The following is a 13,764-nucleotide window of genomic DNA, read 5'->3' as shown; positions in this document are numbered from 1 at the left end:
TCACCAAAGGGGTTAGCATGTGTGTTTTGGAGGAAATGACCAAAGGGGTTAGCATGTGTGTTTTGGAGGAAATGACCAAAGGGGTTCGCATGTGTGTTTTGGGGGAAATGACCAAAGGGGTTAGCATGTGTGTTTTGGAGGAAATGAACAAAGGGGTTAGCATGTGTGTTTTGGATGGGGAAATCACCTAAGGGGTTAGCATGTGTGTTTTGGATGGGGAAATCACCTAAGGGGTTAGCATGTGTGTTTTGGATGGGGAAATGACCAAAGGGGTTAGCATGTGTGTTTTGGATGGAAATCACCAAAGGGGTTAGCATGTGTGTTTTGGATGTGAAAATGACCAAAGGGGTTAGCATGTGTGTTTTGGATGGAAATCACCAAAGGGGTTAGCATGTGTGTTTTGGATGTGAAAATGACCAAAGGGGTTAGCATGTGTGTTTTGGATGGAAATCACCAAAGGGGTTAGCATGTGTGTTTTGGATGGAAATAACCAAAGGGGTTCGCATGTGTGTTTTGGGGGAAATGACCAAAGGGGTTAGCATGTGTGTTTTGGGGGAAATGACCAAAGGGGTTAGCATGTGTGTTTTGGAGGAAATGACCAAAGGGGTTAGCATGTGTGTTTTGGGGGAAATGACCAAAGGGGTTAGCATGTGTGTTTTGGAGGAAATGAACAAAGGGGTTAGCATATGTGTTTTGTATGGGGAAATGACCAAAGGGGTTAGCATGTGTGTTTTGGATGGAAATCACCAAAGGGGTTAGCATGTGTGTTTTGGATGTGAAAATGACCAAAGGGGTTAGCATGTGTGTTTTGGAGGAAATGACCAAAGGGGTTAGCATGTGTGTTTTGGGGGAAATGACCAAAGGGGTTAGCATGTGTGTTTTGGGGGAAATGACCAAAGGGGTTTGCATGTGTGTTTTGGGGGAAATGACCAAAGGGGTTAGCATGTGTGTTTTGGATGTGAAAATGACCAAAGGGGTTAGCATGTGTGTTTTGGATGGAAATCACCAAAGGGGTTAGCATGTGTGTTTTGGATGGAAATCACGAAAGGGGTTAGCATGTGTGTTTTGGATGGAAATCACCAAAGGGGTTAGCATGTGTGTTTTGGATGTGAAAATGACCAAAGGGGTTAGCATGTGTGTTTTGGATGGAAATCACCAAAGGGGTTAGCATGTGTGTTTTGGATGTGAAAATGACCAAAGGGGTTAGCATGTGTGTTTTGGATGGAAATCACCAAAGGGGTTAGCATGTGTGTTTTGGATGGGGAAATGACCAAAGGGGTTAGCATGTGTTTTGGATGGAAATCACCAAAGGGGTTAGCATGTGTGTTTTGGATGGAAATCACCAAAGGGGTTAGCATGTGTGTTTTGGATGTGAAAATGACCAAAGGGGTTAGCATGTGTGTTTTGGATGGAAATGACCAAAGGGGTTAGCATGTGTGTTTTGGATGGAAATGACCAAAGGGGTTAGCATGTGTGTTTTGGATGTGAAAATGACCAAAGGGGTTAGCATGTGTGTTTTGGATGTGAAAATGACCAAAGGGGTTAGCATGTGTGTTTTGGATGGAAATCACCAAAGGGGTTAGCATGTGTGTTTTGGATGGGGAAATGACCAAAGGGGTTAGCATGTGTTTTGGATGGAAATCACCAAAGGGGTTAGCATGTGTGTTTTGGATGGAAATGACCAAAGGGGTTAGCATGTGTGTTTTGGATGTGAAAATGACCAAAGGGGTTATCATGTGTGTTTTGGATGGAAATCACCAAAGGGGTTAGCATGGGTGTTTTGGGGGAAATGTGTTTCTGTGCATGTGGATGAACAGTAAGGCTAAATGCTGGTTAAACAGATGTTTATTGGACAGATGCAAGTAGAAATGGACAACATGCTCATTACAAAATAAGCTTCAGATAACCGAAACCAGTTACTTGTATTGGTCATAACATTTTCTAAAATGTTGTCTACATCACCATACCATCACTTTTAAAACAGCAGTACATTTGTCTTAGTACATAGTTGTATTTCATAGTAGTCATATTTGTATTTCCATTTTCACAATTGATATATATATAAAAAGTTTGTTTATGTACACCTGAGCCTAAACATCACAGGGTTTCTCCTGTGTGTGTGTGACACGTGTTGTGAACTCATAAGCAATGTTTCCAGTAACACTCCTCTCTAGTGTTGTCTGCCCAAATACAAGCTGCAGCGTCTTGTACAAAAAAGGTACAAACTCTGGATAATATCTTTATCTTTATTACACCACACTGTTTATAGGGTCATTTCTTTTTCTTTTTCAAAAATCTGTTCCTTTTTCTGCCAGCCCCCACAGCAGCCTTCTCTGTCATGATCTGTTGATACTTCTTCTTGTTAGTGCTAGAGGGCAAAGGAGACAAAAACATCAACACGGAGCATTTTACATCTGTGAAACATTAAACGAGTAAATGACCGATTGTAAATGAAAGAATCTTTGAATGCTTTGTGTATAAAGGTGAACTGCAAAGATGGTGGAACAGCACCACCCTGTGGCTGGAGGTAAGAGGTCTGACATGCAGACATGGAACATACTGTCTGAACTCTGCATCAGCCAGCAGCTCCTCCACCATGGTCCTCTTCCTGTCCTTCTTGGGGATCCGGGAGTGATAGAAATCCACAGGACTGTCCGCCACCGTGCCCATCTGAAGCATGTAACACACACCCACAGTAAGTTAAAGGTATTAAACCCATAGGCCCAGTTTCCCCAGATATGGATTAGCCTTGTCCTAAAGTAAGAGAAGCACTCAATGATTTCCATCGAAAATATTTTTAGGCTAGGACTAGGGTTTTAATCCATGTCTGGGAACCCGGGCCACAGAGAACGCCATCGAGGCAGAGCTGAGAGCAGTTGAACTCTGACCTGGAAATACTTGGGGAATCCGTCACGGTCGTTCTTCTTGTAGAATCTCTTGGGGTCCATGGCTGCTCGCATCTTCAGGGCTTTGAGGTCTCCCTTCAGCTCCGTGGTCATCTCAGGAGCCCTCATGTTGAACCAGCCGTCTCCTGTGGTCTTCTCCCTTTCCGCCTGAAAGTGGGAGAGATAGTATACAACACCATACATCAGTCTTTTATCTTGCACGGAACCTATATCGTTTTTAGGATAGCTAAATATTTTTAAGACTTTAAAAACCTGTCCAAGGTGGCAGGGTACAGGATTAAACTATTTGTAGTTCTCCCACTGTTGACTAAATGTCAGTCGAAGCTGATCTTCTCCAAGACTCACCTTGCGCTTCAGCTTCGAGGCCTGCTTGGACTCGCTGTACGGAGGAACCGCGTCCTGCTTCTCAAACTCTGGACCAATCACACTCTTCTTCATCACCTAACCACACAGGAAGTTTCAGTACCACGTTAGACTGATATTTGAAGTTAAGCAATGCATGCTTTTCTATGCCTTACTGCCAGAGGTGACTGAAAAAAAAATTAACCACACTTTAAAAGGTATAAATTCCTGATATATTGGCACTTTAAAAGGCACCAGTGAAGTCAGGTTTTGAAAATGAACAAAATAAAAACATTTGATAGTTCATGAGATTAAACCCTCCTTTAAGAAGTCTAGTATTTCTTTCCAACTCGGCCCCTTGATACCAGGTGAGCGACTCACCTGGTCGTTGCTCTTCTGCTTCTTCTTCTGGGGGTTGTTGCTGGACGCGCTCTTTGGTTTGCCGCCATCGAAACAGACGTACAAACCTCCCAGCTGCCGGGCTCTGAGGCCTGTGTCGATACGGCTAGACAGCTCCATCCTGCGAACACACTCACCTCAGGGACACAGCATGTATGTGTGTGTCTGTACTGTGAATTCTTAACTCCCTGTATGCAAATGAATGTGATGGCTGACATGCGTGCTTGTGAAATGTGACATCTAAGAGAAAATAAATACAAAGGACCCCCAGGGTGAAACGTAGCCAAACATGTCCTGGTGCAGACACTCACGTGTTCTGGCTCTTGATGGTGAAGAGCGCTCTGTCATCGTCATCCTCCTCATCGTCACCATCTTCATCCACAAACTCTTCCTCATCCTCTGCAGCCGTCGCCGCCTCTTCCTGGGTCTCTTGGTAAAACCGTCCATCCCGTTGGCCCGGCCGTGTGTCAATCACAAACAGACCGTCAGAGACAGGCACACTCTGCGAGGGTCCGGCAAGGTCTTCATTATCCTCCTCTTCCTCCTCATGCCCTGACTCTTCCTCTTCCTCGTCCTCGCTGCTGTCCAGAAGGCTGACCACCTTCACCTTCTGGACGATGATGGAGTCGTGGGGCTGCTCTGTGACCTCTGACACGACAACTTTGAGCTGCTGGCTGGAGTTCACCTGGATGGAGTCAGGGAGGAGGGGCTGGGGGGGTAGGAGGGGCTGAGGGGGCAGGATAGCGGCTTCCGAACCCGCCTCGAGAGCCTCAGGTGCTGAAACAGACACCTCCATCTCCTCCATCACCACCAACACACTGTCCACCTTCTTCTCAATCACCACATTCACCTCCTCCTGGTTCTCCTCTTCAGCCACCTCCTCCTGCTCCTTCAACACTGCCACCTGTGCCTCCTTCCTCTCAACCACCACGTCCTCCTGCTGCTGCTCCTCCAACACCACAACATCCTCCTCTTCCTGGTCTATCACCACCACCTCTTCTTGCTTCTTTTCTTCAACCATGACCTCCTCCTCCTCCAACATCACCTCCTTCTCCTGCTGCTTCTCCTCCAACACCTCTTCCTCTAACACCACCACCTCTTTCTGCTTCTCCTCTTCTGCAACTGCCTTCTCCTCCTCCTCCTCCTCCTCCTCCTCCACCACCACCACCACCTCCCCCCGCTGGGCCTTCCCCTCCACCAACACCTTTTCCAGATCCCCTTCTTCCTCACTCAGAACAAGATGGCAGACATCTACATGCAGCTCCGGGCTGTGGCCACGTGATGATGCAGCAACATCCATGGCCTCCTCTTCACACCCCTCCTCTCCTTCTGTCACTGGGACGTAGCACACAGTCACTCCCGCTGTGTCTCCGGGACGGAGCTCTGGTTCAGGTCCAGCTTCTGTTTCCTGTATCATCGCCCCCACATCTTCCTCTGTTGACGCAGCCGAGTGTGACTGCCCCCTCTGCTGGTCAGCCGCCCCCACTGCAGGTCCACACACTGCCTGTGTGTCTGCCTGCGATGGAAGCGGTTCACTAGCAGCCTCTGACTCTTCCACATGCGCCTCCCCTGAAATGATCACACTCCCTCTCTGGCTCTCCTCTGCTAGGCAGAAACCTTGGGGGGCATCTGTTTCCTCCTGGTCAATGAGATCAATGACCACCTCCTCCTCCTCCTCCAGAGTTAGGGTCACATCCTCAGGGCCGATCGTGGCGTCCAGCTTTGAGTCTTCCAGCACGCTCTCCTCCTCCGCCCCCCGAGACACGCTCAGCTTCCCCAGGTGGCAGGCCCCCTCCTCCAGCCCCCTCCTCCTCTCCTCCGTGACAGAGACTATGGTCCTCTCCACCACCACGGACAGCCTGGTGACGGAGACAGCCTTGCTGCTGCTGCTGCTACAGGGGATGCCCCTCCCCCTGCTGGTGCTGACAGACGGGGAGACGTTCAACGAATCGTCGGAGTCTGTCGTCCCAGAGCAGGCGTATCGGTGCGCGGTGCGTTTCCGGGTGGACCTCCTCGGCGTCACACTGGGGCCGGATTCGAAGCCCTCCGAGTCCCACGCCCCCGGGTCCGCCACTGGAGTCCTGGTCCTCCGGCTGGGGGTAGGGGAGCGGGGGAGGTCCGAGGCCTCCTCCAGGTGCATGGGGATGGGCTGGGCGGGGCGTCCGGTCCTGCCCCGGGCAGGGCGTCTGCTCGAGGACGGGGCGGCAGAGAGGCTGGAGGCACAGCTGTCTCCATCTGACACGTCCCCCGCGTCCTCGGCACGGCGGGTAGCGAGGGAGCGAGCGATGGTGCTTCTCCTCAGGCTCCGGGTCACTCTCTGGGTGTCTGAGACCGCAGAGCCGCACGAGTCCTTCCCCTCCTCCTCAGACTCCACCGGGATCGAGTCTGATTGGCCGGAGCCCGCCGCCCTCTTGGTGCCACGGCGTGCGAGCGGCCCAACCCTGGACGCCGACGAACAGGAGTCTACATCTGAGAGATCCACGCACGGATTGGACGAGCGTCCCGGTGTCTTCCTCCGCCCCCTGCGCAGGATCGGGTGATCCACGTCCGATGCTGCGGAGCAGCAGGACTCCGAGTCTGACACGTCTGCCTCGTGTGTGGAGTCCAGCCGGTGGGACTGAAGCCTGGACGCCCTGGTTCTCTGGTCCTGGAGGGGCGTGGCAGGGACCCCTTCTTCCCCGTCAGCCCCCACCGGGGCCACGGGCAGCTGAGAGGCAGTCTGCTCCCTGTTGGCCGTCCTCCTGCCGGTCCTTCTACAGCTGGATGGGGTAGCCTGGCGAAGAGGGAAGGTTTATGTTACTGTTGGATTAGTTATGTTATTGAGTAAGTCACTCTGTGCAACTGCACACTCGTGAATTGTAACACTCTCTTCCTGTTCTATTTAGAAATGTATATAACCAGGGACTATTCAATTATTTTATTTTTTTAATCGGCTGCTACTACAGCGGCTAGCCTGGTGTGTCAATACTGCCGGCCTGGTTCTGCGACTGTTGAACACCAGAACTCAGAAAGCAACTGCAACAGAGAATCGGTTCATAAACGTTACAAAAGCCAGTCAGCAAGCGGGCACATGAATGCTTTAACAAACAAACATTTCAGAGAGACAAAAACAACGTGCACTTCAACAAACAACTCGCAAACAAAGTAGCGAAGAAACCACGTGAGCGTCAGAACTCAGGCTACCTAGCACGCTAACTTAGCAGCACGTGACATTATCGGGGTGCAACTTCGTCGGATAAACGAATACATTTCTACTCGTATTTATCTAATTATACTCTTGACTTATGTTGACAACTTACAGAGACATCGGCGGATTCATCGAAGTCGGATTTTGTAGGGGAGCACGCGCGTCCTCCTCTTCTGGTCGCCACCATCTTTCTTACGATCCCCTCTCGCTCACTTCCGGTTTAGACATGTGTTCGTGGAGTAGGCTACGATAGACTCGATCAATCAATTTACAAACTACACAACATAGATAGACGATAAGGTTGCATTGGTGTGGGAAACTAAACGGATGCGTTCCCCGTTTAATTACAGGCTTCTCAAATGAACAATAGGTAGCTTGGTATTGTAAACGACTGCCGCTACAAGAACTTAGTGTATCCAAGGTTCAAGGAGCAGTTATACGCAATAAATAGGAAGTCTGAAACAAACATACTGCCCCGTAAAATAAAAACAATAAAAAATCGTTTTCCTATCTCTATACTTTCCACTCCCACAAATCTTTATAAACAACACATCTTGCTTTCATCATTTTAATAAACCCAATTAAAACATGATATACAGAATGAATGTTGACGTTAAATATATTCTTTGTTTACAGTACAACCTTCATATTTTAGACCATGAAACTTTCCAGTGGTATAATGAACAGCTCTTCATGCAAGTCCCTATGTAATTGCAGTACATTTGAGGTTTTCATTATTGCCATATCGCGGGGAAAGAGTTTCAATCTCATACAGACAGTACTGTTTGGGGGTAGAACATGTTTTAGAAACAGGCAATAAAAGATAAGAATAGGGTAAAATGTAACAAGAAAAGCATAATAAAAACACATTCAACATGAATAAATGTGTAATATACAGTAGTGTTCAGTGACTACAAGTGAAAACTATTTTGCTTTTGTTTCAAATGTAATACACTTTATTTTTAAATGATATCTTAATAATTTGAGCGAAAAGTTAAATCTTTGAAAGAAGTTAATGAGTTTCACCATGGTAGTATGTGGAATGTCGCCCTTTTGCTTTGGTGACAGCAAGTACGTGGGCTCCATAAGGTCGTGCTAAACCTGACGATCCTTGTTTCGCCCAGCGCGATCTGACATGGTCTGCAGAACTTCTTGTGATGTGAAAAATGTGTCTTTCTCAGACTTCAAGCCCACATTAAATGTTCAATGTGGTCTCAGAATGATTAACCTTAATGTACATGATTCCGTTCTCGTAAAACGTAAAAGCATACTTTTAATCAACATTTTAAAATACAACTTTTCCCAAAAAATAATGAAGAGTAGAGGAAGTTGCTCATTTGCACACAAGTGCCTCTTGGTATTGTCAATGATTGGTCTAAACGACAGCTCTTTCTCTCTGGCCAGACTGATTATTTAAACCTATAAAGTCCATACTGTAAAAAAAAGAAAGAAAAAAAAGCTAAATCTACATTCTAAAACTGACTTCCTTTTGTGGTACTTAAATCATACAGACTTGTGTTTCCCAACACAATACACCCTAGCCTGATAAACCACACAGGATACTCCATACTAGAGTAAGCTGGAGTGAGGTCAGAATCGTTTTTACCAGACACCACATGTCCAGTAATACAAGGACACACAACTCTAAGTGTAGATAAGGAAAAGAGGAGTAGAGAGAGAAAGAGGCACTTCACTGGAGCCTGGTTTTGAGACCATGTTGGATGAGAGGTTAGCTACCTAGCATCTCTGTCGTGTACAGAGGCCCTTCCTTGCAGTTGGGAAGGGGGAGTGGTTTGGACTAGTATGCATTGGTCATGATTCAGCACTGTTCTGAAATCTCTCACCGACAGCCTGTCATTCTCTAAACAAACAAACACCCACACACTTGCCAAAAATCTTCCCATCGACACAGCGTGTATAATTTTAAGTCTACATGGAAAGGTGGTATAAGCATGGATGTGTCCATGCTTAACAGCAGCAAAAGGCCTGGCTCACGTGTGTGTGTGTGTGTGTGTCTAGAGAAGGAGAACGCCTCTGCTGCCGGCTTGTCTTCCACAAGTAGTTCTTCTTCGCGGTGTGGCGGCTAACCGGCTAACCGGCTAACCGGCTAACCGGCTAACCGGCTAGCTACTGGCTGTTCTTCCTGGCGTGGACTAGGTAGCCCTTGGCCTTGATGATGCCTCTGCTCTTGACGATGATGGAGTAGCGCAGCACCCAGTCCAGACGCCAGTCCTCCACCTGCAGCTGCTTGGTGCTCTCCTGCACCGCCTCCTGGAAGCTGGAGGCCGACATCAGCTCTGGGGGGCGAGGGGAGGAGAGAGAGGGGCGGAGGGAGGAGAGAGAGGGGCGGGTCGAACAATGAGCACTTACACGGGTTATGTCTTTATTCTGGATTATGTCTTCCATGTTGTAACACCATCTCCCTCTGTGAACTGACTGCACCTACAAAATGGTTTATGATGTGGCTGGTTTTCTCACGATGTACTTGGTAATTCACTAACCGGTGAAATGCTTTTAGAACTTAGCACTTCTGATCCTTGTTTATCAGTTGTACTTTGTATGTGTACTTTTTGTATGTCACTTTGGGTTAAACTGTATCAATAAAATGTAAACACAGCTGTGTAATCCCTTTGTGGATCATAAAACACTTGTTAATTCCAACACTCCCACCCACGACAAAGACAATGTTCTTGTAAACACTGGACTTGGAATCTGGCCCTTCCAGGCCAGGGCTAGAGACATGCCTGGACATGAAGAAGCCTTTAACATGAGGACTCAACTCATGAGGAACCCTGTGTGCGTGCGGGGGGGTGGGTGCGGAGAGGTCGTCACCTTTAGGGTCGTTGTGAGTGAGCAGTTGGATGTCGAACTCCTTGGCGAAGGCTGTGAGGTCAGGAGGCATAACACAGCAGGAGGCAAGGTTCACCTGGTTACTGCTGGGCTTCACCTGGGGAGAGGGGGGGTTACTAATACCACACACACACAGATACGCACACGCAATCACATTCTCTTACCCGCACACATGTATTCCCTCTCTGTCTCACACACACACACACCTCTCTCCCCCCTCACCTGGGCCCAGTTGTAGAGCTGTTCCAGCAGGTCCTTGTCCAGGTCGGAGGTGCCGATGGCGGCGATCTTGTGGCTGCGGACCAGCGCCTCAAGCTCCTCCCAGCATGGCTGCAGGTGGGCCAGGGTCTGGACCTCCCCGTCCGGGAGGCTAGGGGGCGCTATGATCACAGAGTCCAGCTGAGACACTCCCAGGGTCACGCAGGCTGCAGAGGACAAGAGCAAGACAGCAGGGGGAAAGACTAAACAAGTTGAACTCCACGCTGGCCACAATTGGATTTGTTCCCCCCAAAAAATTATCACACATTCTTTTGGAGAAAATCGTAGCTCTGACCGAATTAGATTAGAAACACTCTCTTTAAAGAACCACTTGTTTTAACCAAGCAGACCATGGCAGAGCAGAGATCACCTCGCAGGGAGAGAAGAAAGAACATCTAAAATCTTCTCCTTAGCATTCTAGAATCTTCGCCTTAGTATTGTAGAATCTTCTCCTTAATATTCTAGAATCTTCTCCTTGGTATTCTATTAGATGCATGAAGATGCAAGTCCGACTTTATGTCAGAGCATAAAGAGGATGTGGGGAGGGTGGTGGTGTGAGAGAGAGAGAAGATGAGGCACACTCACCCAAGTCCACCGCTTCTTTAATGGCCGACTGGTCCGACTCACACAGAAACAGCTTGACTGTAAAGCGACAAGGAATTCACAACAGGATCTTAAAGGGCAGGGTCGGTAATGTTGTTTGCCTGCACTTTTTGTCACATTTGCTTAAATAAACCTCACATCCTGACAGCAACCATACATCTAAAGGTTTGACAGTAAAATGTAAATGAATGCTACATCTGTGGACACCGCAGGTCTGTAATAATCATTTACTCAAGCAAAAATTGCTCATGTCACAAAACTTACCCACTCGGCCTTTAAGACCAGAACTTGAGTGTAAAACAGCCTGGGGTGTGTTAGAACCGTACCTGACACCTTCAGCTCCTCCCTCTCCTCCGGGGTGATGGCCTCTGTGGTCTGGGGGATGGAGCAGTCCAGCGTTTCAGGGAGATCCTGAGAGACAAAACAAACTCACGGATGAGGCGGCCAGTGTGCAGGCCTGGGTCAAACACATGCTTAAGGTCGTTGAATATTGCAGAAGAGGGTGGGTGGGGGTGGTTGTCTGGGGGGGATGCCACTATTAGCACAGTGCAGAATATCCCCCAGTCCTCTGTAGAATCACCCCCCCCCCCATCCCCACCCCCCAGGCCCACCCCCCAGGCCCATAGATGTGGTGGTGAGGGGGGAGATTAGCTGAGCCCAGCAGAAACATGGCCTCAGGTCACACCAGGCCAGGGGCAATGTCTCCTGCTCCCTCCCCCAGCGCAGACACACGTCCCTGGGGGCTTTGGCATCCAGCTCTGCATGAACATCCAGTCTGACAGTTCTCTTTCATCGCGATGCGGCACTCAATGAACTTCCCGCTATGTTGTTTTCTCCACACTGGAATGCTGTGGTCTGTGTTCGTAGTATCCTGATAGTTATGCAACTCTGGCTGATAGTAACCTATCAGGCTAAATACTTCTTCTGGTCACATGATGTTGAGTAGAAAGGCAGATACAATGGGCTGGGCTGTGCGTTTTATCACAGGTCTGCATGTGGAATCAGGTTGCTTGGGGTAATGGGTGGTGGACATATGACTTTCTATGATTCAGTGGCATTAGCCCAAGGGAAACAACTGGCTTCCAGGGTTAACGCTAAGTGACTAAAATAAGATTACAGTTTTTTTAATCCTGAAGATAAAGCTTACAGGTTACAACATTTAACACAATATTGTAACGAAAGTGTAGAAAGTTCTAAGGGAGTAAATGCTAAAGGTAATAAATACATACATAACTGTACACGACAGACTAAACAAACAAACCCTAGACTCCAGCCTCTGGGGTTGGCGTAGGGGTGCAAACAAGGCCCTTCCTGTAACATCACAGCCTAAGGCTACTATAAGTTTAGTTTCCTTGTCACACTCATATCTTTATATGGTGGCAGCATGAAACATTTTCATAATGTTGGCGCTGTCTCACCTTGTCTGTGATGGGAGGAGTTGTGTTGAACCACTCACTCAGGGTGCCTCTGACACAGTCTTGAAGCTGGAGAACAATAAACAGCATAAATAAATGATAGCTGTGTCATGTGAGGGTTGCTGCAACTATGGTAACTGAGTACAGATGAGGAATATCAACGCCTCTTCTGATGAGATGCACCTTATCATCCGTCTCTCTCCTTCCTGACCCTGAGTGGTTCTCAAAACAGTCAACATTCACGAGGGCTTTTTACGACACACTAGCATTGTTGTCAAATGTTAACATGTAAATCAGATGGTTTTGTTATATAATCTTTGTAAAGTAACTAGTCAACTTGCCTGTGACTACAGTCTTTGAGGGGATGATGTGTCAATTGTGTTAAGGCAGAGAGCCAGAGCACACGTATTTCACTGCACACATTTAACACGTCAATAAAAGTTAAGATTGAACTTGAATTGCATTCGGTCATTGCTAACGCCGTTAGCTAAGCTAAGCTAAAATTTCCTCCTAAGCAACTAGTTAATTGGTGGTAGCTAGCTAGCTGTCTCATTCACCTGATCTACGACGTTATATGGTGCTTATCTCTGCGCACAATTGATGTCAAATCAAAACTACTACTATCTACTACTAACCAGCTTCTTTTCTTACCTCTTCGCTTGGCGAGGATGGACATTTTTTCTTGAGACGGCTCCGGTTCACTAAATTCCCGGTGTGCAGGTTTAGAGTTGACGCATGGTTCAGAAGCGACTTGGCATTACTGTTGTTGGTCTCCATGTGGGATTCTTTGTATCTAGCTAGTTCTTAACTGGGTCGCAAAACACCGATTAAGGAAGCCTCCCGTTAGCTTTTCTCACAAAAAATGCTGTCTCAGCTAGCTACTGTAGATGATTCCCAGCGAGGAGTGACCTCGCTCAGGGTAGTCTTGTCAGAATGACTTGCATATGCGTAATGTTTATTTGGCAAAAGGTATCCCGGCGTGATGGTAGCAAGTGGAACGAGGTACGCCTACTTGCCTACGGAATTCAGATTTGTTGCATTGAAATTCTGGTCTGGACTTTTGAGGACCGGGGAGAATTATTTCCTGGAGTGGATTAAGGCCTAGGAGTGGATTGGAATATAACTCGGATTTACCACCAGATGACGCTGTGGTCTTAATGTAGTATCCGCCTTCCGTCGCCATCTTGGGAATAGACCGATTAGATTTAAGGCATACATCCCCCATATGCACGTGTCTGTAGGCTACTCACATTAAAGAACTGGAGCAGCCCCTGTAAAATAGGTCACTGATGACATTTGTTAGGGAACACATTTCCAGTTAACGAGTAAACTAGTTACTAGTCAACTAGTAAACTGGTAAGTGTTTTTAGTGTCTCACATCTCCCCTACGGCCTTCCGTCGCCTTCTTGGGAATAGACCGATTAGATTTAAGGCATACATCCCCCATATGCACGTGTCTGTAGGCTACTCACATTAAAGAACTGGAGCAGCCCCTGTAAAATAGGTCACTGATGACATTTGTTAGGGAACACATTTCCAGTTAACGAGTAAACTAGTTACTAGTCAACTAGTAAACTGGTAAGTGTTTTTAGTGTCTCACATCTCCCCTACGGCCATGGGTAATCAGGAATGTCTATTCTCAGTCATGTCGACATCGCTAACTCCCTCTGTCTCATCCATAACGTACTTATTTTTCGACAATATTTTTTCAACCATTCCAAACTTGTTATTCACACACACACGGATTACCTTTTTTCGAAATAAAAAAATAAATAATATGTTCAACCTTTCAAAACGTTTCTGA

The 13,764-nt window shown here is 47.4% G+C and overlaps 2 protein-coding genes across 3 annotated transcripts; both read right to left on the bottom strand.

Annotated features, from left to right (window-relative positions):
- Positions 1-2,232: 2,232 nt before the first annotated feature.
- Positions 2,233-7,098, bottom strand: dnttip2 (deoxynucleotidyltransferase, terminal, interacting protein 2). Its single transcript, XM_062450330.1, has 7 exons — positions 6,947-7,098; positions 3,959-6,420; positions 3,630-3,768; positions 3,252-3,347; positions 2,889-3,053; positions 2,561-2,670; positions 2,233-2,368 (listed from the first exon to the last, which is right to left on the bottom strand). Exons 1-7 carry the CDS (start codon positions 7,019-7,021, stop codon positions 2,272-2,274), a joined length of 3,144 nt encoding a protein of 1,047 aa, XP_062306314.1. The 5' UTR covers positions 7,022-7,098; the 3' UTR covers positions 2,233-2,271.
- A 290-nt stretch (positions 7,099-7,388) lies between these two features.
- Positions 7,389-12,953, bottom strand: gclm (glutamate-cysteine ligase, modifier subunit). Of its 2 annotated transcripts, XM_062450333.1 has the most exons (8): positions 12,612-12,953; positions 11,964-12,029; positions 10,872-10,956; positions 10,528-10,584; positions 9,907-10,109; positions 9,667-9,781; positions 8,931-9,131; positions 7,389-8,898 (listed from the first exon to the last, which is right to left on the bottom strand). In XM_062450333.1, the coding sequence occupies exons 1-7, from the start codon at positions 12,735-12,737 to the stop codon at positions 8,962-8,964; spliced, it is 822 nt and encodes a 273-aa protein (XP_062306317.1). In that variant the 5' UTR covers positions 12,738-12,953; the 3' UTR covers positions 7,389-8,898; positions 8,931-8,961. The 2 variants fall into 2 exon arrangements, with proteins under 2 accessions (XP_062306317.1, XP_062306315.1); XM_062450331.1 differs by having other exon boundaries at positions 7,389-9,131.
- Positions 12,954-13,764: the final 811 nt, after the last annotated feature.

This window comes from Osmerus eperlanus, chromosome 24, assembly GCF_963692335.1.
Source record: "Osmerus eperlanus chromosome 24, fOsmEpe2.1, whole genome shotgun sequence".
Taxonomy (NCBI): Eukaryota; Metazoa; Chordata; class Actinopteri; order Osmeriformes; family Osmeridae; genus Osmerus; species Osmerus eperlanus.
Note: the sequence above shows the minus strand (reverse complement) of the source record. Positions and strands in the feature narration are given on the sequence as shown.

Bases quoted from the DNA above. Each gene is read 5' to 3' on its own strand.
- dnttip2 (XM_062450330.1), bottom strand. From the start codon at position 7,021: ATGGTGGCGACCAGAAGAGGAGGACGCGCGTGCTCCCCTACAAAATCC. The intron at 3,348-3,629 runs GTGAGTCGCTCA...CTGTGTGGTTAG, and splicing joins AGCAGAAGAGCAACGACCAG to GTGATGAAGAAGAGTGTGAT. The intron at 3,054-3,251 runs GTGAGTCTTGGA...TCCCACTTTCAG, and splicing joins CCTCGAAGCTGAAGCGCAAG to GCGGAAAGGGAGAAGACCAC.
- gclm (XM_062450331.1), bottom strand. From the start codon at position 12,737: ATGGAGACCAACAACAGTAATGCCAAGTCGCTTCTGAACCATGCGTCA. The intron at 12,030-12,611 runs GTAAGAAAAGAA...ATTGTTCTCCAG, and splicing joins CATCCTCGCCAAGCGAAGAG to CTTCAAGACTGTGTCAGAGG. The intron at 10,957-11,963 runs GTGAGACAGCGC...TTTGTCTCTCAG, and splicing joins CTCCTCCCATCACAGACAAG to GATCTCCCTGAAACGCTGGA.